Below are 25,022 nucleotides of genomic sequence, written 5' to 3'. Positions count from 1 at the left end.
GTGGCAACACATTTATATTATCTGCCTGGGTTCAGTTTCAGTACTGGGCTGGGAGAGGCTCCGACACTCACTTGTGAAGTTAAACAAATGCGGATGAAGGAATTCTTGGAAGGAGTAGACCTGCCCTCTCATCGGGTGAGACGCCCTGTCCCACTTACGCGACCTTTACAGGCGACTGCCATCACCCGTCATAGGTCGGCGAAATTTTCAACATGTTGAAAACTCAGCGGCGATCAGAAAGACGCCACGTTTCTTTGGAGACCCCTCACGAACATAGGAGACCTCTCACGACCGTACAGCCTATGGTGGTGAGAGGTCTCCAAAGCGTCTTTCTGGTCGCCGCTGAGTTTTCAACATGCGACAACAGTGCCGACAATCGCCTGTAAAGGTCGCGTAAGTGGGACAGGCCGTCTAGATTGAGGAGTTTAGTTTGGTTTGGTTTAGGGATGCAGCGTGGAAACGGGGCCCTTCGGCCCACTGTGTCTGCGCCGACCGGCGATCCTCGCAGTTTAACACTATCCTATGCAGACAGCGAAACGACTGACTCGAAACATCACCCGTTCCTTCTCTCCAGAGATGCTGCCTGTCCTGCCGAGTTACTCCAGCATTTTGTGTCTACCTTCGATTTAAACCAGCATCCTACACTTTCCAATCAAGCCGTCCACAGTGTAGCACCCGACCCTAGCGGTTTTGAGTTTGTGTGTTCAGCCATTGACCTCAGGTGCTTTCTGTATGGAGTTTGCACGTTCTTCCCGTGTTTTCTCCAGGTGCTCCAGTTTCCTCCCACATTCCAAAGATGTGCAGGTTTGTAGGTTAATTGGCTTCTGTAAGTTCTCCCTATTGCGTAGGACGAATCTCAAGGAACATGTAGAATAGATCGTTGTTAGCTTGGGGAAGGTGACAACGAGGCATACAAAGATAAAGTTTAATCAGGAGGACAGTCGGACTGGTCGAATTACTAGGATGGGGGAGCAATGGAGAGAGAGAGAAAGCAAGGGTTACTTCAAGTTAGAGAAGTCAATATTCATACCGCTGGGTTTTAAGCTGCCCAAGTGAAATATGAGATGCTGTTCCTCCAATTTGTGTTGGGCCTCACACTGATAGTGGAGGAGGCCCAGGACAGAAAGGACAGTCTCTATGTGTAGGAAGGAACTACAGAGGCTGGCTTACACCAAAGATAGGCACAAAATAGATAATAGACAACAGACAATAGGTGCAGGAGGAGGCCATTCGGCCCTTTGAGCCAGCACCGCCATTCATTGTGATCATAGCTGATCGTCCCCTATCCACAACCCATGCCTGCCTTCTCCTCATATCCCTTGATTCCACTGGCCCCTAGAGCTCTATCTAACTCTACTGCTGCACCAAGTCTATCGCACAGGCAAGGCTGTGGTTAGTACCGGCCAGAGGGCCGAATGGCCTACTCCATCAAATTCCTGTATTCCTGTAAACTAAACTAAACTGATATGAAATTTCATAAGTGATGGGAGCAGAATTAGGCCATTCGGCCCACCAGATCTACTCCACCATTCAATCAGGGCTGATCTATCTCTCCCTCTCAACCCCATTCTCCTGTCTTCTCCCCATAACCCCTGACACCCGCATTAATCAAGTATCTAACTCTGTCTTAAAAAATATCCATAGACTTGGCCTCCACAGCCTTCTGTGGCAAAGAATTCCTCAGATTCACCAACCTCTGACTAAAGAAATTCCACCTCATCTTCCTGAAGGAACGTCCTTTTATTCTGAGGCTGTGCCCTCTGGTCCTAGACTCTCCCACTAGTGGAAACATCCTCTCCACATCCACTCTATCCAAGCCTTTCACTATTCGGTAAATTCCTTCTCTCCAGAGATGCTGCCTGTCCCGCTGAGTGACTCCAGCATTTTGTGTCTAGACAGTGTGTCTGTGTGTTTAAGTGTCTGAAGAGACACACACTAAAAGCTGGTGTAACTCAGCGGGACAGGCAGCATCTCTCAGGGGAAGGGATGGGTGACGTTTCGGGTCGAGACCCTTCTTCAGATTTGTGTATGTCTTCCGTTTAAACTCAACATCTGCGGTTCCTTCCACACTTTTAAGTGTCAGTCTCAGTGGCGAGGGGCGGGCGTTAGCACCAGGAGGCAGAGCCAGAGCCAGAGAGTTAGTGGGGAGAGGAGAGGAGCATCGTTAGTGCGGAGAGGAGAGGAGAGGAGGAGGGGGTGAAACATAGGAGCGGAGAGGAGGAAAGAAGAGTGAAGAGGAAAGAAGAGAGGAGAGGAGGGGAGGAGGAGGAGAGAGGTGAGGGGAGGAGGAGAGAGGAGAGGGAAAGAGAGGAGAGGAGAGGAGAGGAGGGGGGAGTAGAGGAGAGGAGAGGAGAAGAGAGGAGGGGAGAGGAGAGGGGAAGAGAGGAGAGAGGAGAGGAGAGGGGAAGAGAGGAGAGGAGAGGGGAAGAGAGGAGAGGGGAAGAGAGGAGAGAGGAGAGGAGAGGGGAAGAGAGGAGAGGGGAAGAGAGGAGAAGGGAGGGGAGGAGGAGGAGAGGAGGGGAGGCGAGGCGGGGGGATGGCGGCGGAGCGGGTGGGCAGGAAGGGACACAGTCCCCGGGAGCCGGGGGCGGCTCTGCAGCGGCGCCAGGCCCGGGTAACAGCGCGCTACGACCGGGGGGAATTGCAGCGGAGACTCGAGGTGGAGCGCTGGATGGAGGAGCGGCTGCGGGAACTGTACGGGGAGCAGGTGAGGACCGGACCGGGTGTGGACCGAGACTGACCCTACGATACCGGGATTAGGATTCCCCCCACATCCCAAACCTGGAGAGGGACCCACTCCCCTTATTTCCCCTTCTCCCCTCTCCCCCTCTCCCCTCTCCCCCCTTTCACCTCCCCCCCCCTTTCACCTCCCCCCCCCCCTTCTTCCCCTCTCCCCCTCCGCCCTTTCCCTCCCTCTCCTTCTCCCCCTCTTCCCTTTCCCCCTCTTCCCATTCCCCCTCCCAACCACGTTGTCCTAACCCCAGAGTGGGACCACCCCTCCCCCCTCTCTCTCCCTCTCCATCCTGATCCCGGAGTGACCCAGGTTCCTGCAGCTGGCTCCATGCACCCACCCACCCAAACCCACCCGCAGAGTTGCATTAGAATTGAACCTTCAGTCAGAATGGGCACCTTTGACTGGGGGCGGTGGTGAAGTGTGGACAAGTGTGTCCTGGCATGGAGCGGTCTCTGGATGATTTGTTGTGAGGTTCCCTCGGGCAACTTGGCACGAAAGCGATTTGAAGCCAGTTTTCGCCCTGCATTAGCTCATGCATTTTCTCACTTAACCAGTCCAAAGAAGGGTCTCGACCCAGAAACGTCACCCATTCCTCCTCTCCGGAGATGCTGCCTGTCCCGCTGAGTTACTCCAGCATTTTGTGTCTACCTTCAATTTAAACCAGCATCTGCAGTTCCTTCCTACACGGACTATCACTTAATGTTGGAGTTATTCTCCCTGGGGCGGTGGCGTGTTCTCCAGCAACAAATGACACTGTGTTAGGATCCTGGGATAGACACAAAGTGCAGAAGTAACTCAGTGGGTCAGGCAGCATCTCTGGAGAAAAATAAATGAGTGACGTTTCGGGTCGGGACCCTTCTTCAGACCCTGGGGCAGATTACAATGAAACACATCGATCTGGTTTGACTTGTGTGAGCATATGGTTGTTTGTGTTCATTACATCCTGAGGCATGACTCCAATAACTCTTATAAGCTTCCACAGATGTGCCATAGGAAGCATACTGTCTGCTTACATCATAGCTTGGTTTGGGAACAGCTCTGTCCAAGAGATTACAGAGAGTTGTAGATGTAGCCCAGTCCATCACACAGACCAGACTCCCCCACCATCGACTCCATCTACACTTCACGCTGCCTTAGGGAAAGCAGCCAACGGAATCAAAGACTTGTCCCTGTCCCACCCCGGTCATTCCTGCCTCTCCCCGCTCCCGTCCGGCAGAAGGTACAGAAGCTCGAAAGCGCGCACCACCAGACTCAGGAACAGCTTCTTCCCCTCTGTTATCAGGCTTCTCAACGGTCCTTCCATAAGCTGGGGTACTGTCCGATTCACCTCTACCCCATTGCGGACATTGGACTTTGTCTGTGGAACTGATGCGCTACAATACTGAGAACTATATCCTGCATCTCTGTATCTCCCCCTTTGTTCTACCTGTGTACTTGAGTTTGACTTGATTGTATTTATGTGTGGTATTATCTGATCTGATGGGATAGCAAGGGGTAGCATTTGGAACTCCTCCTGCACCTATTTTCTACGTTTCTATCCCCTGCCCATACCATCCACAGATGCTGCTGAGTGAGAAAAACATTTTTCACACAGAGAGTGGTGAATCTCTGGAATTCTCTGCCACAGAAGGTAGTTGAGGCCACAGTTCATTGGCTATATTTAAGAGGGAGTTAGATGTGGCCCTTGTGGCTAAAGGGATCAGGGGGTATGGAGAGAAGGCAGGTACAGGTTACTGAGTTGGATGATCAGCCATGATCATATTGAATGGCGGTGCAGGCTCGAAGGGCCGAATGGCCTACTCCTGCACCTATTGTCTATTGTCTATTGTCATGCAGAACAAAGCTGTTCACGGGACCTCGGTAATAGACATAAACTTGGTCTCAGATAAGACCTTGACATCCAATGTGAATGTTAACGAGTGTATCGGGGTTTGAAGGTCCTTCTACACAGGTGACAGTACGTGAGGATGCCCTAACACATCTGAGACATCTCCTTGTGATATTTATAACATGGACTAGCTGACCAAGATGCCCCATCTACACTAGACCTACCTGCCCACGTTTGCCCCATATCCCTCTAAACCTTTCCTATCCATGTATCTCTCCAAATGCCCTTCAAATGCTGTTTTGGGTCCAGCCTCCATTACCTCCTCTGGCAGCTCGCTCCATGCACCCTCCACCTGCAGAGTGGTGAAGAGGAGATTGTTGGGGCGTTAGAATCGGCCACGCGGTCATAATGGGCGCCATCGACTGGGGAAGTGAGAAGAAGTGTGGACAAGGTGCTGGCCTGGGTTGGAACAGACTCCTGACGGGCTGTGAGGCTCAAGACCAACTTGGGACAAAAGCAACGGCAGGAGTCCGACTGACGAGGAAACAAGCAACTGCAGATGCTGGTTTACAACAAAAAAAGACCCAAAGTGCTGGAGCATCTCGGCCGGTCAGGCAGCACCTCTGGAGAACATGGATAGGCGATGTCTTGGGTCGAAATCCTTCTTCCTCCCACCTCAAATGGTACAAAAAAAAAAGTCCAACTTGAAACACCACATATCAATGTTCTCCAGAGGTGTTGACTGACCTGCTGGGTTACTCTAGCACTTTTTGTGTCTTTATTTTAGCAGTCTGGCTGAGTTGGGCAGGTGTACCGGATTCAGTGGGCGAATGATTCTGACGGTCTGGGTTTTGGGAACTGAACGCTCCAGAAGAGAGGATAACTTGTTCTTTTAACTTGTGTACAAATTGTGCAGCATTTCGATTTCACTCACCTGCTGCTGAAGCCTCACCTGTGCCTAAATTACTCCCAAACTTGTCTGTTCCACCTTACGACACAAAGTGCTGGTGTAACTCAGAGAGGGGTCAGGCAGCATCTCTGGAGAGCATGGATAGGCAACGTTTTGAGTGGTGACCCCCCCCCCCTTCAGTTTAAGTAAGTAAGTTTATTGGCCAAGTATTCACATACAAGGAATTTGCCTTGGTGCTCCGCCCACAAGTAACAACATGACATACAGTGACAGTTACGAATGACTCCGAAAACACTAAACATTAATAATAATAAAACATTAATGATAGGGCCGAGATGGCCTGTTTCCGTGCTGTAATTGTTATATGGTTATATGGTTATAAAACACCATTGATCAAGCATGTGAACCAACAAAATACCAGATCAAAGGGAGGCTACAGATTTTTGGCTGTTGAGTAGAGCCACTACTCGTGGATAAAAACTGTTTTCATGTCTGGCTGTGGCAGCTTTGACAGTCCGGAGTCGCCTTCCAGAGGGAAATTATTCAAAGAGTTTGTGGCCAGGTTGAGAGGGGTCAGAGATGATCTTGCCCCGCTCGCTCGTTTAGTTTAGCTTTTAGAGATACAGCGCGGAAACAGGCCCTTTGGCCCACCGAGTCCACACCGACCAGCGATCCCTGCACACTAGCACTGTCCTACACACACTAAGGACAATTTACTATTTTTTCCCAAGTCGATTAACATACAAACCTGCACGTCTTTGGGATGTGGGGGAAACCGGAGCACCCGGAGACACAGTGAGAATGTACAAACTCCATACAGACAACACCCGTAGTCGGGATTGAACCCAGGTCTCAGGAGCTGTAAGGCAGCAACTCTACTCTGAGGGAGCTATACCCAACCCATGCTGATGAGATGCTTGCCACGGCACATCTGTAGAGGTTGGTGAGAGTTGTTGGGGATATGCCGAACGTCTTAAGCCTTCTAAGTAAGTAGAGGTGTCGGCGTGCTTTCTTAGTCATAGCTTCAATGCGACTGGTCCAGGATATTGGTGGTGATGTTGATATTTATTCCTAGGAACTTGAAACTTTGGCACCAGTTCTGCACTGATAGGTCTCTTGACGAATTTGTGTCCAATGGTTTGGCCAAACCAATGCCACTAGACACAATAGAACAACAGAGACTATGGGCAAAGAATTCTGACCCAAAACGCCACCTATTCCTTTTCTCCAGAGATGCTGCCTGACCAGCTAGGTCACTCCAGCTTTTTGTGTCTATCTTTGGTTTAAACCAGCATCTGCTGTTCCTTCCAACACACAGAGTCTATGGGCACCTCCGCTTGGCTGAGTTGGATCGATTGGCTGAAGAAGGGTTTCGGCCCGAAACGTTGCCTATTTCCTTCGCTCCATAGATGCTGCTGCACCCGCTGAGTTTCTCCAGCATTTTTGTCTACCTTCGATTTTCCAGCATCTGCAGTTCCTTCTTAAACACTTAATCACCTCAGGGAGGTTTGGTTGGGTAAGAACTCTGGATGAATGAGATTCCACTGGACTTAGCGAGTAGCAAAATATCCAAAGATAGGCACAAAAAGCTCAGTGGCTCAGACAGCATCTCTGGAGGAAAGGAATTCTCCAAAATTGCAGGTCGGGTCTTTGGTTTAAAGCAGCATCTGCAGTTCCTTCCTACAGAAAAATATCCAAGATGCTTCTTGTCCTAATTAGGCAGTTAATTGAGATTGGGAATAACGGAGCTACTCAGGCTGACCAAGTTGGCTTACTGTGTGAGTCCCGTTTGTTGGAATTTGGCCCATTTCCCTCAAAACCGTTCCCAAACGGGACCAAAGAGGCTGTGAATGGTTTGTAAACAAGTTTTAGTCTACAGTGGGACATGCTTGTTTATTTAAAGCTGTAAGGGCAGAAATGCTCAGGAAGGAACTGCAGACACTGGTAGACACAAAGGGGGAAAAGACTACAAAAAGTAGTAAGCACTGCCCAGTCCATCATCGGCTCTGACCTCCCATCGAGGGGATCTATCGCAGTCGCTGCCTCAAAAAGGCTGGCAGTATCATCAAGGACCCACACCATCCTGGCCACACACTCATCTCCCTGCTACCTTCAGGTAGAAGGTACAGGAGCCTGAAGACTGCAACGTTCAGGAATAGCTACTTCCCCACAGCCATCAGGCTATTAAACCTGGCTCGGACAAAACTCTGAACATTAATAGCCCATTATCTGTTATTTGCACTTTATCAGTTTATTTACTCATGTATGTATATATTTATATACGTAATGGTATATGGACACACTGATCTGTTCTGTAGTCATGCCTACTATGTTCTGTGTGCTGAAGCAAAGCAAGAATTTCATTGTCCTATCAGGGACACATGACAATAAATTCTCTTGAATCTTGAATCTTGACAAAGTGCTGGAGTAACTCAGCGAGACAGGCAGCATCTCTGGAGAGAAGGAATGGGTAACGTCCCCCCCCCCCCCCCCCCCCCCCCCCTCCTCTGCGATTAATTAATTTGTTCCACATCCCTTTCTGTGCCTTTCTTTGGTTGAAACCAGCACCTTCAGCTCCTTCCTGCACACAATGTGAATCTTGTTGTTTCAGTTCAATTCATCGTTGAACCACACCCGGAATCTCTGCTCAAATGCGTGGGAAAGATCCAGAGCGATCTCTGCCATAGTAGACATGCCTATCTTATCACCATTAACCTTTGCAGTCAGTGATGCTTGTGAACCGGAAGCCAGCAGTCAAAGTGATGGGGGTGTCATTAAATAACACCAGCCCATCCCAGTCATTTCTGCAGACAGGCACAGCCACTGTGGGAGGCTTCACAGCTGAGCTGCTGATAGAACGAACTGCAGATGCTGCTTTACAACAAAAAAAGACACAAGAGTACTGGAGTAACTCAGCCTGTCAGGCAGCATCTCTGGAGAACATGGAGAGGTGATGTTTCGGGTTTGGGTCCCTACTTCAGATGACTGTTGGAGGGGAGAAACATAGAAACATAGAAAATAGGTGCAGGAGTAGGCCATTCGGCCCTTCGAGCCTGCACTGCCATTCAATATGATCATGGCTGATCATCCAACTCAGTATCCTGTACCTGCCTTCTCTCCATACCCCCTGATCCCTTTAGCCACAAGGGCCACATCTAAGGGAGGGGGGAATGTGAATGCTGGAAGAGATGAGGGGCAAGACAAAGCCTGGCTGGTTCATCAATTCATTCAAGATTCAAGAGAGTTTATTGTCATGTGTCCCAGATAGGACAATGAAATTCTTGCTTTGCTTCAGCACAACAGAACATAGTAGGCATAAAACATTGAAACATATAAGATTGTTAAGGGTTTGGACACGCTAGAGGTAGGAAACATGTTCCCAATGTTGGGGGAGTCCAGAACCAGGGGCCACAGTTTAAGAATAAGGAGTAAGCCATTTAGAACGGAGACGAGGAAACACTTTGACTTGACTTGACTTTTTCTCACAGAGAGTGGCGAGTCTGTGGAATTCTCTGCCTCGGAGGGCGGTGGAGGCCGGTTCTCTGGATGCTTTCAAGAGAGAGCTAGATAGGGCTCTTAAAAATAGTGGAGTCAGGGGATATGGGGAGAGGCAGGAACGGGGTACTGATTGGGGATGATCAGCCATGATCACATTGGCGGTGCTGGCTCGAAGGGCCGAATGGCCTACTCCTACTCCTACTATTGTCTATTGCCTAAATAAATACAGAATAGATTTATTTATTCCTACGTTCAAACGGTATAGGAGCCAAATTAGGCCATTCGGCCCTTCAAGTCTATTCTGCCATTCAAAATCATGGCTGATCTATCTCTCCCTCTCAACCCCATTCTCCAGCCTTCTCTGCATAACCCCTGACTCCCGCACTAATCAACCATCTATCAATCTCCGCCTTAACAATATCCATTGACTTGGATTGATTGGATAAAGGAACTGCAGATGCTGTTAGTTACTGAAGATAATAATAATAATAATAATGGATGGGATTTATATAGCGCCTTTCTAATACTCAAGGCGCTTTACATCGCATTATTCATTCACTCCTCAGTCACACTCGGTGGTGGTAAGCTACTTCTGTAGCCACAGCTGCCCTGGGGCAGACTGACGGAAGCGTGGCTGCCAATCTGCGCCTACGGCCCCTCCGACCACCACCAATCACTCACACACATTCACACACAGGCAAAGGTGGGTGAAGTGTCTTGCCCAAGGACACAACGACAGTATGCACTCCAAGCGGGATTCGAGAGTAACTCAGTGGGTCAGGGTGCATCTGTGGAGAAAAAGGACGGGTGACTTTTCGGGCCAGAACCCTTCTTCAGACTCGGTATAAACCAGCATCTGCAGTTCCTTCCTAGACAGGTAAGAGATTGGTCCAAGTGAGTGAGAATTTTTGATAGGCTGATGGTATACAGGGGCCGCACTGGAGATAAAAAGAAAAAAAGGAGTGAGGCAAAAGGATTGAAGCGATGCCAATTGTGAAGCTGGAGGAAGGAATAAGTATCAGAATCAGAATATGTTTTGCAACATGCGAGGAATTTTCACTGGCCAGGTCAGTCATACAACTAAAAGCAACAGATCACTCAAAAACACATTTTAACATGAACATCCACCACAGTGACTCCTACACATTCCTCACTGTGATGGAAGGCGAAATAAAGTCCATCTAGGAGGAAGTGGGGGGGGGGGGGGGGGGGGGGGGGGGGGAGGAGGGGAGAAATGGGCGTCAGTCCAGGTGGGGAACAGGGGAAGGGTGAGGGTGCGTTAGGGAAGATGGAAGGGAGAGGAGAAGGGTTTTGTAGCCACCTATTAGGAGAACATTTATGTTCTCCAATTACCCTTAAACCTGTTGGACATGTCCTTTGCTGTTCTGCATGGATTAGTGAGATGACACCAGATTGTGAGATAAAAATACCTGTTTAAGCAACCTTCTTCAAGGAAATTTGGACAGATATACAGGTAGGCAGTGTTTAGTGTGGGACTAGCCCATTGTGCCAGCTTGGTCGGCATGGGCAAGATGGGCCGAAGGGCCTGTTTCCATGCTTTTACAGCTCCATGGTTCCAATCTATCTCGCTTCCCACTTTGTTAATAGGCTAGATATTGGTTCACTGATTTTTCTGATCGTTTTTTTAAACAAACGTTTTAACAAAGGGGTGTCAGGGGAGAAGGCAGGAGAATTGGGTTAGGAGGGGGAGATAGATCAGCCATGATTGAATGGCGGAGTAGACTTGATGGGCCGAATGGCCTAATTCTTCTCCTATCACTTATGACCTTATGACATGTGATCTTAAACACCAAGGTTAGCTTTCCCTCTTTGACCTTGATGAATGAAAGGCTTGCATTTCTATAGCGCCTTTCACAAGGAGACTCCTTGGGGTCAGGTCAGTATCTCCTGACTTGTATTGGGCATAACTGTGCCCAATGTAGACATTGGACTTTGTCTGATGCGCTACAATGCCGAGAACTATATTCTGCACTCTGTATCTTCCCCTTTGCCCTATCTGTTGTGCTTGAGTTTGACTTGACCCAGGGTCGATCCTGACTACGGGTGCTGTCTGTGCAGAGTTTGCACGCTCTCCTTGCGACTGCGCAGGTTTTCTCCGGGTGCTCTGGTTTCCTCCCACTTTCCAAAGACGTACAGATTTGTGGGTTGTGTGCATCCACGCTCTTCCCCATCCCCATCTAAACCCTCCTGAGAACTGCTGCTACAGTGGGCAGATCAATGAATGGGTAAAGCATGCACATTGTCTGTAATTAAATCTCCATCACCCTGTGCTTCCCGGTGTTAGAGAGGGGGTTTTGTTGCCGTGGACATGAGCTAACATCAGGCAAATAGATTGGCAGATTTTCCAATATTCCCCTTGGGAGAGAGGCCTCTGACCCTTGGAGCACTTGGTGCATCGATCCTTTCTTTCTTCGGGAACTGATGGAAATGAAAGCAGACGGAAGAAGGTTGGCTTCCGATCTGCTTCCGAAAAGATCGGATAGATGCACAGTGCAGGAAGGAACTGCAGATGCTGCTTTAAACCAACGATAGGCACAAAATGCTGGAGTAACTCAGCGGGACAGGCAGCATCTGTGTTGTAAATATATGCAGATATGCATATTTTTCATTTGTTCCATACCATCACCGTCCATATCTCCCGTTTCCCTCTCCCCTGACTCTAGTCTGAAGAAGGGTCTCCACTCCAAACGTCACCCATTCCTTCTCTCCAGAGATGCTGCCTGTCCTGCTGAGTTACTCCGGCATTCTGTGCCTAGTCAATGGATGATTTTATGGTGGAGATTCTTAATTAGTACGGGTGTCGGGGTTATGGGGAGAAGGCAGGATAATGGGGTTGAGAGGGAAAGATAGATCAGCCGTGATTGAATGGCGGAGTAGGCCTTGTGGGCCGAATGGCCTTATTCTGCTCTTAGAACTTATATGAATTAGTTAGAAGTCGATAGATGGGCCGAATGGCCTATTTCTGCTCCTTCTTCTTCTTTCCGTGTTACAAATCTTGTTACAAATGTTGGCCTCGCTGCCATCTTCTGTCCTGAAAAGGACACAAGCTTCCGGCGACAATCAGTGGGGGCTGTCAGTTATTGCAATAGATGCTAGAATTTCGCTAGAATTTAGGAGATTAAGGGGGGATCTTATACAAACTTACAAAATTCTTAAGGGGTTGGACAGGCTAGATGCAGGAAGATTGCTCCCGATGTTGGGGAAGTCCAGAACAAGGGGTCACAGTTTAAGGATAAGGGGGAAATCTTTTAGGACCGAGATGAGAAAAACATTTTTCACACAAAGAGTGGTGAATCTGTGGAATTCTCTGCCACAGAAGGTAGTTGAGGCCACAGTTCATTGGCTATATTTAAGAGGGAGTTAGACGTGGCCCTTGTGGCTAAAGGGATCAGGGGGTATGGAGAGAAGGTAGGTACAGGATACTGAGCTGGATGATCAGCCATGATCATATTGAATGGCGGTGCAGGCTCGAAGGGCCGAATGGCCTACTCCTGCACCTATTTTCTATGTTTCTATGATGGTGGTAGCAGAATTAGCTCGGGATACTTCCAGTTTCCAGCCCCGCCACGTGGACGCTTCTGCTATTTCTGCTCCTAGAACTTAAGGACTTAATTAGCGACGGCTGGATATTCTATGACTTTTGACTCACTGACACTCTGTTATTTCCGAAACCTGAAGGGACAGCGCGATACAATACGATAGAACTTTATTTAAGGTTAGACAAAAATGCTGGAGAAACTCAGCGGGTGCAGCAGCATCTGTGGAGCGAAGGAGATAGGCAACGTTTCGGGCCGAAACCCTTCTTCAGACTGAGTGAAATTGACATCGCCGCTGGACCCTGGAGTGAGCACTAGTGCTGAGCGGCGAGCTGTGACCACCGTGGGAGATGTTGGCCGGTCAAGGACATTCACCACGTTTGCTTCCCTGAATGTCCCACGGGGTTTGCAGCAATGCAAGGTCCCGGCCCTGGGCTTTGTTTGTTATCCACACTCGTTAAGCCGCCGGGTGCCAAGGCCAGCGAGGGGGTCATCTCATGTTTGAACAGCGAGTCGTCAGAGAGTAGCGGACAGAGAGCGCGTTGTGGTCGGAGCCAGCGTGGACTTCTACAGAGGCGAGGGAGTAGAAAACGAGGAACTTGCAGAGGCTGGATCATCGAGGAAAGGCACAAAGTACTGGAGTAACTCAGCGGGTGCAGCAGCATCTATGGAGCGAAGGAAATAGGCAACGTTTCGGGCTGAAACCTAGTACTGCAGTAACTCAGCGGGCCAGGCAGCATCCCTGGAGAACATGGATAGGTGAAGTTTCGGGATGAGACCCTTCAACAGTCTGAGTGTAGGGATGGCGAAGGGTGGGGGGGGGGGAAAGAAAGCTGGAAGAGAGATGGGGCTGGACAAAGCATGGCAGGTCATAGATCAAGACAGGTGAGGGGGGTTTTAATAGGTAGATGTTCAGTTTAGTTTACAGATACGGCATGGAAACGGGCCCTTCGGCCCACCGAGTCCGTGCCGACCAGCGATCCCCGTACGCTAGCACCATCCTGCACACACCGGGGACAGTTTACAAAATGTTTCACCAAAGCCAATTAACCTCCAAACCCGCACGTCTCTGGGATGTGGGAGGAAACCGGAGCACCCGGAGAAAACCCACGCAGGTCCCAGTGAGAATGTACAAACCCGTACAGACAGCACCCGTAGTCAGGATCGAACCAGGGTCTCTGGCGCTGTAAGGTGGCAACAATGGCGCAGCATCACAGCACCAGAGATCCGAGTTCAATCCTGACCGCCGGTGCTGTCTGTGTGGAGTTTGTACGTTCTCCCTGTGACCGCGTGGGTTTCCTCCGGGTGCTCCGGTTTCCTCCCACATCCCAAAGACGTGCGGGTTTGTAGGTTAATCGGCCCCTCTGTAAGTTGCCCCTAGTGTGTAAGGAGTAAATGAGATAGTGGAATAACATAGAACTGGTGTGTGAATGGGTGATCGATGGTCGGCATGGACTTGGTGGGCTGAAGGGCCTGTTCCCATGCTGTATCCATCAATAAGTCAAGGTGCTTAAATTTTATATTTTTGTAAATTCGATCACGGCAGTCCTTCCATTTGGCAGAGTAAATATTTGAACTGATGTGTTATCAGGTGATTTCAGAGAGGAATTAAACTAGGGTCAAGAGTTACGTACAGGGATAGGAATGGTAGATTTCCTCATGTGAAGGACATTTGTGAATAAATTTGGTGGCACAGTGGTAGAGCTACTGCCTCACAGCGCCAGAGATCTGGGTTCGATCCTGACTACAGGTGCTCTCTGTACGGAGTTTGTGTGTGACACTCCAAAGACGTACAGGTTTGTAGGTTAAATGGTTTAAATGTAAAATTGTCCCAGGTGAGTGTAGTTTAAGAGCGAACTGCAGATGCTGGAAAAATCGAAGGTAGACAAAAATGCTGGAGGAACTCAGCGGGTGAGGCAGCATCTATGGAGCGAAGGAAATAGGTGACGTTTCGGGTGGAGACCCTTCTTCAGACTGATGTGGGGGTGGGGGGGCGGAAAGAAGAAAGGAAGAGGAGGAGACAGTGGGAGAGCTGGGAAGGGGAGGGGAAGGAGGGAGAAAGCAGGGACTACCTGAAATTGGAGGTCAATGTTCATACCGCTGGGGTGTAAACTACCCAAGCGAAATATGAAGTGCTGCTCCTCCAATTTGTGGTGAGACTCCCTCTGGCGAGTGTAGGATTTTGATTCTGTGGAAAGTGGAAAGTTTTGATTCTGTTGTGGGGGAACGTTTGTGTTAAATTCTATAATGTGTGTTATTTTTCTTTTTTTTTTTTCTATGGATGTACGGAAACTTAATTATTTCTTTTATGTAAAGCACTTTGATTTCAACGCAAGTTGATTTAAACGTACTATATAAATAAAACTTACTTACTTACTAGGATAGTATTAAAGGGGATGGCTGGTCGGTGTGGACTCGGTGGGCCAAAGTGCTGTTTTCGCGCTATGCCTCTAAACTAAACTAAGCTAAACTACACTATAGCTAAGAGCCTGGAGTTTTATGGTCGGCATTTATTCCAAATATTTGTTGGTACTTAAATTTGAATTCCTGGTTATTTGAAGTCGGCGCAAGTATAGCCCTGCAAAAATGTGTTTTCACTTCTGCCACTTAAGTAGTCTCTGTTGTGGCATGGGAAGAATGGCGTTCTGCACAGCAAGATCCCACAAGGATCGTGGGGTGGGGATGGAGACGGGATTCCCAATCCAGACCCATTGTTCCCAGCGGTAGAGTTGCTGCCTCACAGCGCCAGCGACCCGGGTTCGATCCTGACTTCGGGTGCTGTCTGTGTGGAGTTTGTACGTTCTCCACGTGACCACTTGGGTTTTCTCCGAGATCTTCGGTTTTCTTCCCACACTCCAAAGACGTACAGGTTTGTAGGTTAACTAGCTTCTACAAATTGTCCCTAGTGTGTAGGATAGTGCTAGTATATCCTATGTGGTAATCGCTGGTCAGCATGGCCTCGGTGGGCCGAAGGGCCAGTTTCTGCGCTGTATCTCTAAACTAAAACCAAACTTTTGGCGGCTGTTTCAAGGGAGAAACTTCATTGGCAGTTCTCTCTGCTGCCCTGGTAAACTCTTGTTCTTGCTCCCCAAAGATTCAGTGTTTAGAAGGAACTGCAGATGCTGGAAAAATCGAAGGTAGACAAAAATGCTGGAGAAACTCAGCGAGTGAGGCAGCATCTATGGAGCGAAGGAATGGCTGACGTTCTTGCTATTGAGGGAGTGCAGCGTAGGTTTATAAGGTTAATTCCCGGGATGGCGGGACTGTCATATGCTGAGAGAATGGAGCAGCTGGGCTTGTACACTCTGGAGTTTAGAAGGATGAGAGGAGATCTCATTGAAACATAGAAGATTGTTAAGGGTTTGGACACTCTGGAGGCAGGAAACATGTTCCCGATGTTGGGGGAGTCCAGAACCAGGGGCCACACAGTTTAAGAATAAGGGGTAAGCCATTTAGAACGGAGACGAGGAAACACTTTTTCTCACAGAGATTGGTGAGTCTGTGGAATTCTCTTCCGCAGAGGGCGGTGGAGGCAGGTTCCCTGGATGCTTTCAAGAGAGAGCTAGATAGGGCTCTTAAAAATAGCGGAGTCAGGGAATATGGGGGAGAAGGCAGGAACGGGGTACTGATTGGGGATGATCAGCCATTGAATGGCGGTGCTGGCTCGAAGGGCTGAATGGCCTACTCCTATTGTCTATTGTCACCCTAATACAAAATCACCGAATTGCCCAATCGCTCAATTTTCAAATAACTACATCACGATCCTTGTTATGGATATATTCCATCCTCTGCGATGCCCAACGTTCCCGGGGAAATCCCCTAGGATGCCCTTGGACAGGGTGTATTCTCACTCTAAGACCACTCAGGCAGCCGGTTCCCTCTTAGTTCTCGGCAGTGCCTCAACTGGTTCTCCCTCCCCCATTCATTCTCCCGCTAGGTAGCTCTTGGTGATCCTGAAACTACAGCATGTGAGTCCTCAGTTTACAGCAGGCTATCCAGGTCTGCTTGCCAGGAGACTACCAGCGTGCTGCTTGCCCAGTTACTCCAGCATGCTGTGTCTTTTTTTTTCGTGTGTGTGTGAGCCGTTAGCTGCAGTTTCTCTTCTTCGTGCCGTTGGGTCTGATGTGCAACGTACGCACTCGGCTGCCAACTCCTCTCTCCGCTCCTGCTCATTCCAGCTCTGCTCCTCACCATACAAGGAAAGCCCCGGCTTCCCACAGTGGCCTGCCTTAAAAGGTTTTCGCCTGCGACATTGCCACATCTATCCGCTGCACCCAAACACAGATGTGGAGATGGCAGTGTGTTCCCAGCTCGGTCAATCTCACCATGTCGAGATTCCACTGGCCACGTCTACACAAGGCCAGCCCCCCCCCCTCACTGTGATGCCTGACTGGAACAGACTCTCAGTCAATGTTTGAAGGGAGGGGGTGGTTTAACAAGGCATTGTCTTTGGCACAGACTGCTTCACACTGCCCAGTACTGACCTCCCCACCAGTTTCAGTTCAGTTCTGTTCAGTTTTATTTGTCATTATTTAGTTTAACACAGGGTCAATGTTACAATGAAATGTGTTTTACTAGACAATAGACAATAGGTGCAGGAGTAGGCCATTCGGCCCATCGAGCCAGCACCGCCATTCAATGTGATCATGGCTGATCATCCCCAATCAGTACCCCGTTCCTGCCTTCTCCCCATATCCCCTGACTCCGCTATTTTTAAGAGCCCTATCTAGCTCTTAAGACAACTGGTCACCGAATCGTTGCCTATTTCCTTCGCTCCATAGATGCTGCTGCACCCGCTGAGTTTCTCCAGCACTTTTGTCTACCTAGGCTATAACCTCACTACAACCTCCAAATAAGCTTTGAACTACATTGACTTGGGGGCATTGGCTTTGTCTTCTTGCACTATTGTTGTCTGTATGTGTGTACGTGTGTGTGGGTATATACACCAAAGATAGACACAAAGTGCTGGAGTAAGTCAGGCAGCATCTCTGGAGAGAAGGAATGGATCACGTTTCGGGCAATGAAGAACTCGACCTGAAACATCACCCATCCATGTTCTCCCGAGATGCTGCCTGACCCGCTGAGCTACTTCAGCACTTTATGTCTATCTACAGTGATCAGATCTTTAGTTGCGTTCTATCCAGTCAGCGAAAAGCCTAGACATGATTTATTCCAGCTGTGTACAGTGGACAAACTCAGGATCAAGGCTATTACATTTGGTGCAAGATTTATCCCAATAAAATCCCAATAAAGGCAGTTCAAGGGTCTCCGATTAGATGGGAGGTCGGAATCGCTCTCTAAGAATATGTGATTCTGTTCCATTCTGATTGTAGTTTGTTTGTTTGTTTTTTGCACAAAGTCCGCGAGCATTGCCACTTTTCATTTCACTGCACATCTCGTATGTGTACGTGACGAATAAACTTGACTTGACTTGGCTGATGAGAGAACCATTCAGTTGCCTGATAACAGCTGGGACGAAACTGTCCCTGAATCTGGAGGTGTGCGTTTTCACACTTCTGTACCTGGGGGACGAGGGAGTGGCCAGGGTGAGACTGGTCCTTGATGATGCTGCTGGCCTTGCCGAGGCAGCGTGAGGTGTAGATGGAGTAGATGGAAGGGAGGTTGGTTTGCGTGAAGTCACACTTTTTCCACACTTATGCCCCTGTCCCACTTTCGAAACCTGAAACCTCTGGAGACTTTGCGCCCCACCCAAGGTTTCCGTGCGGTTCCCGGAGGTTGCAGGTGGTTGCCGGAGGTTGCAGGTAGTGGAGACTGACAAAAACCTCCGGGAACGAACCTTTGGGACGACAGATGGCACAATGGGCTAAGTGTTCGGCTGGCAACCGGAAGGTAGCCGGTTCGAATCCCGCTTGGAGTGCATACTGTCGTTGTGTCCTTGGGCAAGACACTTCACCCACCTTTGCCTGTGTGTGAATGTGTGTGAATGTGTGTGAGTGATTGGTGGTGGTCGGAGGGGCCGTAGGCGCAGATTGGCAGCCACGCTTCCGTCAGTCTGCCTCAGGGCAGCTGTGGCTACAGAAGTAGCTTACCACCACCGAGTGTGACTGAGGTGTGAATGAATAATGCGATGTAAAGCGCCTTGAGTATTAGAAAGGCGCTATATAAATCCCATCCATTAATATTATTAAAGTCTCCAGAGGTTTCCGTTCAGGTTTCCTAAGTGGGACAGGGGCATAATACTCCAGCTTTTATTTTTCCAGGTGGGAGATTAGACCAACTAGATTTTTAATTATCTTTGATCTTCAGTACTGGAGTGGTGTTAGTTTAGTGCAGAGACTGTATCTCCCTCTCCCCTGACTCTCAGTCTGAAGACCCAAAACGTCACCCATTCCTTCTCTCCAGAGATGCTGCCTGACCCGCTGAGTTACTCCAGCATTTTGTGTCTTATCTTCGCTGTAAACCAGCATCTGCAGTTCCATCCTACACACTCCCTCTCAGTAAGGTCTAGCCCCAGGTTTAATTGGTAGAAACAAGGAACTGCAGATGCTGGTTAATACATGAAAGGATACAAAGTGCTGGAGTAACTCAGCAGTAATTTTAGACTTTATACTTCAGCGGTACAGCACGGAAACAGGCCCTTCGGCCTACTGGGTCCGTGCCGACCAGCGATCACCTCGTATACTAGCATTAGCCTACACACTAGGGACAATTTTCAAACTTTAACCAAAGCCAATTAACCTACAAACCTGTATGTCTTTGGAATGGAGACCAGGGCACCCGGAGAAAACCCTCGTGGTCATATGGTGAACGTACAAACTCCACACAAACAGCAGCCGTAAAGAGCTGGGGTAACTCAGCGGGTAAGGCAGCATCTCTGGGGAACATGGATAGGTGACGTTTTGGGTCTGGACCCTGCTTCAAACTCAAGTCTGAAACATCACCTATCCATGTTCTCCACAGATGAAGAAGGGTCTCGACCTGAAACGCCACCCATTCCTATTCTCCAGAGATGCTGCCTGTCCCGCTGAGTTACTCCAGCTTTTTGTGTCTGAATGCGGTTTAAACCAGCATCTGCAGTTCCTTTCAAGAGAGAGCTAGATAGGGCTCTTAAAAATAGTGGAGTCAGGGGATATGGGGAGAAGGCAGGAACGGGGTACTGATTGGGGATACACAAAAATGCTGGAGAAACTCAGCGGGTGCAGCAGCATCTATGGAGCAAAGGAAATAGGCAACGTTTCGGGCCGAAACCCAGAAGGGTTTCGGCCCGAAACGTTACCTATTTCCTAAAACAGTTCCTATTCGGCCCGAAACGTTGCCTATTTCCTTCGCTCCATAGATGCTGCTGCACCCGCTGAGTTTCTCCAGCATTTTTGTGTACCATCGATTTTCCAGCATCTGCAGTTCCTTCTTAAATACTGATTGGGGATGATCAGCCATGATCACATTGACTGGCGGTGCTGGCTCGACGGGCCGAATGGCCTACTCCTGCTCCTATTGTCTATTGTCTATTGTCTTCCCACACTTCTCCAGAGATGCTGCCTGGCCCGCTGAGCTACTCGAGCAGTGAGTGTTCTTTTGTGCAAACCAACAACTGCAGTTCCTTGTTTCCGTATCAGTGCAAGTTTCCACTCAGTGGAACACAGTGTTACTTTAGTATTTCTGCTCTTAATCCCCCTTTGTTTGTCGTTTCAACTAGTTCCAAGCAGCAGATGTGCTGTCATCTTGCATCGATTATTGTGTAACTGGAACAGTGTGCAAGAGCTGGCAGCATGTTAGCATGACAAAGCCAGAAGTCCCATCTGGTCTCCATTAGCCACAGTTATACTGTGTTGCTGCCACAGGGTCTCTCTGGGGGGGCATATCTAACAGCCCTTATCACCAATCCATCTTCACCCACATGGCCAATGAATTTTCTTAGCACGCAGACGTACAAGGAACTGCAGGTGCTGGAGTCTTGAGCAAAGCACAAAGTGCTGGAGGAACTCAGCGGGTCAGGCAGCATCGGTGGAAGGAATGAACAGGCGATGTTTTGGAACGGGACCCTTCTTCAGATTAGAAACATAGAAACATGGAAAATAGGTGCAGGAGGAGGCCATTCAGCACTTCGAGCCAGCACCGTCATTCAGTGAGATCATGGCTGATCGTCCCCTATCAATAACCCGTGCCTGCCTTCTCCCCATATCCCTTGACTCCACTAGCCCCTAGAGCTCTATCTAACTCTCTCTTAAATCCATCCAGTGACTTGGCCTCCACTGCCCTCAGTGGCAGGGAATTCCACAAATTCACAACTCTCTGGATGAAACATTTTCTTTCTCACCTCAGTGTTAAATGACCTCCCCTTTATTCTAAGACTGTGTGGCCCCTGATTGGGACTATCAAACCGTCAGAATTCTTGCATTCATATTGGGGGAGTGCAGTATCGCAGCAAATAGAATCATTGCCTCAAAGCCTATCTGTGTGGAGTTTGCACGTTCTGCCTCTGACCATGTGCCTGCTCCGGTTTCCTCTCTCATCCCATAAACGTTAAGGATAATTGGCCCGTATAAAATTGCCCCTTGAGTGTGGGTGAGAGGGAGAATCCATGGGGAATGTGGAGAGCATAAAATATGTTAATTGGAGGATTTGTGTAAATGGATGGTTGGCAGGCACTAGGTGGGCCGAAGGGCCAGTTTCAATGCTGTATCTCTCTACGACGCTGTGGTCCGATGGTCGGGGCTTTGAACGAGGCTTTGCTGAATTTATTTTTCTCTGTGCAGGCAGACACGTTACTGGATCTGAGTATCGACGACTTGTTGGAACTACAGAGTGACGAGGAACGAGGGAACAAATTGCAGGTGTGTCAGGGGGAGCGACTGGTGTGGAGGAAGGAACTGCGGATGCTGGTTTACATCGAGGATAGTCACAAAATGCTGGAGTAACTCAGCGGGACAGGCAGCATCTCGGGAGAGAAGGAATGGGTGACCTTTCGGGTCGTGACCCTTCTTCATACTGATGTCAGTGGAGAGGGGGGGGGATACATCGATAAGAAAGTTTAAGATGTGAAAACAGGACAAAGGGGATGGAGATCACGGAAACTAGGACTGATACTGGAACTTAAAAATGTGGAAGGAACTGCAGATGTTGGTTTAAAGAGAGGAAAGACACAAATCTGAAGAAGGATCTCGACCCGAAACATCACCCATTCCTTCCAGAGATGCTGCCTGTGTCGTTGAGTTACTCCAGCATTTTGTGTCTATCTTCCTGTTTACTGAGTAATGTTCATTGAATTTCTAAAATGCTACATTTTATTTTGCAGGTCATGTTCACGCCTTGCAGCCAAAATACACATGTGAGTATCCGCACATCGCAACGATGAGGCTTTTACTGTTGCTGTCACCCTGATCACACTGACCTTCACTGGTGCGTGAACAAGCGACTCTCGACTTCAGAGAGACGGCGCGGAAACATAGAAACATAGAAAATAGGTGCAGGAGTAGGCCATTCGGCCCTTCGAGCCTGCACCGCCATTCAATATGATCATGGCTGATCATCCAACTCATTATCCCATCCCTGCCTTCTCTCCATACCCCCTGATCCCTTTAGCCACAAGGGCCATATCTAACTCCCTCTTAAATATAGCCAATGAACTGTGGCCTCAACTACCTTCTGTGGCAGAGAATTCCAGAGACTCACCACTCTCTGTGTGAAAAATGTTTTTCTCATCTCGGTCCTAAAAGATTTCCCCCTTATCCTTAAACTGTGTGGCCCCTTGTTCTGGACTTCCCCAACATCGGGAACAATCTTCCTGCATCTAGCCTGTCCAACCCCTTAAGAATTTTGTAAGTTTCTATAAGATCCCCCCTCAATCTTCTAAATTCTAGCGAGTACAAGCCGAGTCTATCCAGTCTTTCTTCATATGAAAGTCCTGACATCCCAGGAATCAGTCCCAGGAACTCGGCCCACCGAGTCCGCGGCAACTAGCGATCACCCCGTACACTAACCTGCACACGCTAGGGACAATCTTGCAACTTACCGAAGCCAATTAACCTACAAAACTGAAGTGTGGGAGGAAACCGGAGCTCCCGGAGAAAACCCACGGGGAGATCGTACAAACTTTGTACAGACAGCACACACAGTTAGGATCGAACCCGGGTCTCTAGCGCAGTGAGGCAGCAACTCTACCGCTGCGCCTCCGTGCCACCCTTTTAAGTAGGCTCCTTAATCTCCCATAACTCTTCCAGGGATACACTTAATCCCAGCTGTCCATTTTTGACAACCTTACCCGCCAGGCTTCCCACATTGGAATAATTCCTCCCAACAGTTCCGCCTCTCTGTTTAAGAAGGAACTGCAGATGCTGGAAACTCGAAGGTACACAAAAAGGCTGGAGAAACTCAGCGGGTGCAGCAGCATCTATGGAGCGAAGGAAATAGGCAACGTTTCGGGCCGAAACCCTTCTTCAGACTCTCTTCACTTCTCTTCCTGCCACTCCCGTCCACCGAACTTGCCTTTATCTCCTGCCCTGCCAACTTCCAGCCTCTCATCTGCCCCGTTCCAGCATTGGAACCCCGTCCCCCTGCCACATGGTGTCGACTTCAACAAGCTCGCCCCGATTCCTTTTACGACTCGGAGTTGTGTTCGGTTTGAGGCCACCTCGGAAATATCCCTGGCGCCTTAAAGGTGTCGTGGAAGTGAGAGCTATTGTTCCTGTCGCCAACCAGAAGTGTCTCAGTCTCCTTATTTAGTTGTCTACAATGTCGATTGCCCTTGTTAAAGAAAAAATAATTGGACGCAGTCCAGAAGAGATTAATGAGGCTAATTCCAAGGAAGTCCGATCACAGCTGGCTTAAAAAAAATAGATAGTTCTGTGTCCTTGGCAACTTACAAGGGAGGAGGGGAAACTTTCACCCGAGGACATCACAAATTAAAATACAATTAAAACACAAAGTACATGAACTATAACTTCAGGATAAGAGAGAAAACCCAGCTCTATGACAAAGCACTATCCAAACTGCTTATACACACTTAAGCTAAGGACAATAACTAAATCCACACTTTGTACCCGTGGACAGGATCGAACCTGGGACCCTGGCACCACAAGACAGCGGCTCTACCCGCCGCACCACTGCCTCACAAGCACAATTACTAAAGCCAATAATTTATATTAGTCAACATTTCTTGGGGGAAAAAAACTGCAGTTGCTGGAAATCTCACTTGGGTGGAAACATTTAGTTGGTCACCCACATCAGGGAATCACAGCCAGAGTTTCAGCCAAGGACCTTTTCTTCAAACAGATTCCTCTCTGAGCTGCTTAGTTCCAGCCTTTTCTGATTTGATCTTGATTAGTACGGGTGTTAGGGGCTATGGGGAGAAGGGCAGGAGAATGGGGTTGGAGGGAGAGATAGATCAGCCAGGATTGAGTGGCGGAGTAGACTTGATGGGCCGAATGGCCTAATTCTGCTCCTATCATTTCTGAATTGAAGGTTAAAAAAAAATTCCGTCTTTTCTTGCAGGAATTCATTCGAGAGCTGGTAACAAAGCTACAGGGACTTCACAAGGTGCAAGTGCAGAGAGTTGGATTGGAGGAACCCAAAAGGCACTAGCTGGGACGCTGATGAGGATCAGACGGAACCAGCCACTGAGCCCAGCTCACACCCTAACCTCGTGCCAAGTTCTTACAGAGTTGAAGTAAACTAATACTTGGAATTCTCGGAACAAACACCACTCACCAAACCGAAAATAAGCTTTTCATGGAAGTTATTTTGCCAAATATATTTTGTTTTGTTTAATGCTGCTTTGTTGTTTAGATTAAAGTTTACAAGCACTATGTGATTTTTCCTTTCATGGGGTCAGACCTCTCTACTGGTACTCTGGGCTGCACTTGTTCTGTGAGGAGATATGACAGAAAGGTCGGATTCAGAATGGGAGGGGGAGTTGAAGAGCTGAGCCACAGAGAGATACTGAGCACCACCGGAAATTGGAGGAGCAGCACCTCGTATTGGGCAGTCTGCACCCTAGCGGCATAAACATTGACTTCTCCAATTTCCGGTAGCCCTTGCTGTCTCCTCCCCTTCTCAGCTCTCCCTCAACCATAGACCCTACAGCGAGCAAGATAGTCCACTCGACGAAAAAGATGTAGTACGGTCATGGGCAGATTCATGGGTAATTTTCGGCCCCATTGCTGTAACCGGCTTCCGTCTCCGCACCAAAGATCCCGTAGCGGAGCCAAGACACTAGTGCGGAGAAGGAAGCCGGTTACGGAAACATACTCGTAAAAATAAAAGTTCTTTGGTAAAAATCTTCTCCTCATTTTCAAAATTTTAATTTATTAACACAAACTGTTCCCCCGCAACGTTGATTACACTGCGGGTTGGGTCGGGTCGGGTCGGGTTACTGAAATGGATGGAAAAAAGGCCCACGTTCCGCTCCATTGCGTACTACACGTCAGCCCATTGCATTTAGCAGGAGTGGTCTATCTTGCTCCGCTATAGGATCTTTGCCCTCAACTCTCTGGCTCCTCCAATTCCTTTCTTCTTCCCGCCCCCCCCCCCCCCCCC

General features: G+C 48.8%; 1 protein-coding gene across 1 annotated transcript; it reads left to right on the top strand.

The window, feature by feature from the left end:
* Positions 1 to 2,485: 2,485 nt before the first annotated feature.
* Positions 2,486 to 24,291, top strand: ppp1r14a (protein phosphatase 1 regulatory inhibitor subunit 14A). The gene is made up of 4 exons (XM_033014394.1): positions 2,486 to 2,707; positions 21,245 to 21,322; positions 21,784 to 21,816; positions 23,979 to 24,291. Exons 1-4 carry the CDS (start codon positions 2,537 to 2,539, stop codon positions 24,066 to 24,068), a joined length of 372 nt encoding a protein of 123 aa, XP_032870285.1. The 5' UTR covers positions 2,486 to 2,536; the 3' UTR covers positions 24,069 to 24,291.
* Positions 24,292 to 25,022: the final 731 nt, after the last annotated feature.

This window comes from Amblyraja radiata, chromosome 41 (assembly GCF_010909765.2).
Source record: "Amblyraja radiata isolate CabotCenter1 chromosome 41, sAmbRad1.1.pri, whole genome shotgun sequence".
In the NCBI taxonomy this organism is placed as follows: domain Eukaryota; kingdom Metazoa; phylum Chordata; class Chondrichthyes; order Rajiformes; family Rajidae; genus Amblyraja; species Amblyraja radiata.
Note: the sequence above shows the minus strand (reverse complement) of the source record. Positions and strands in the feature narration are given on the sequence as shown.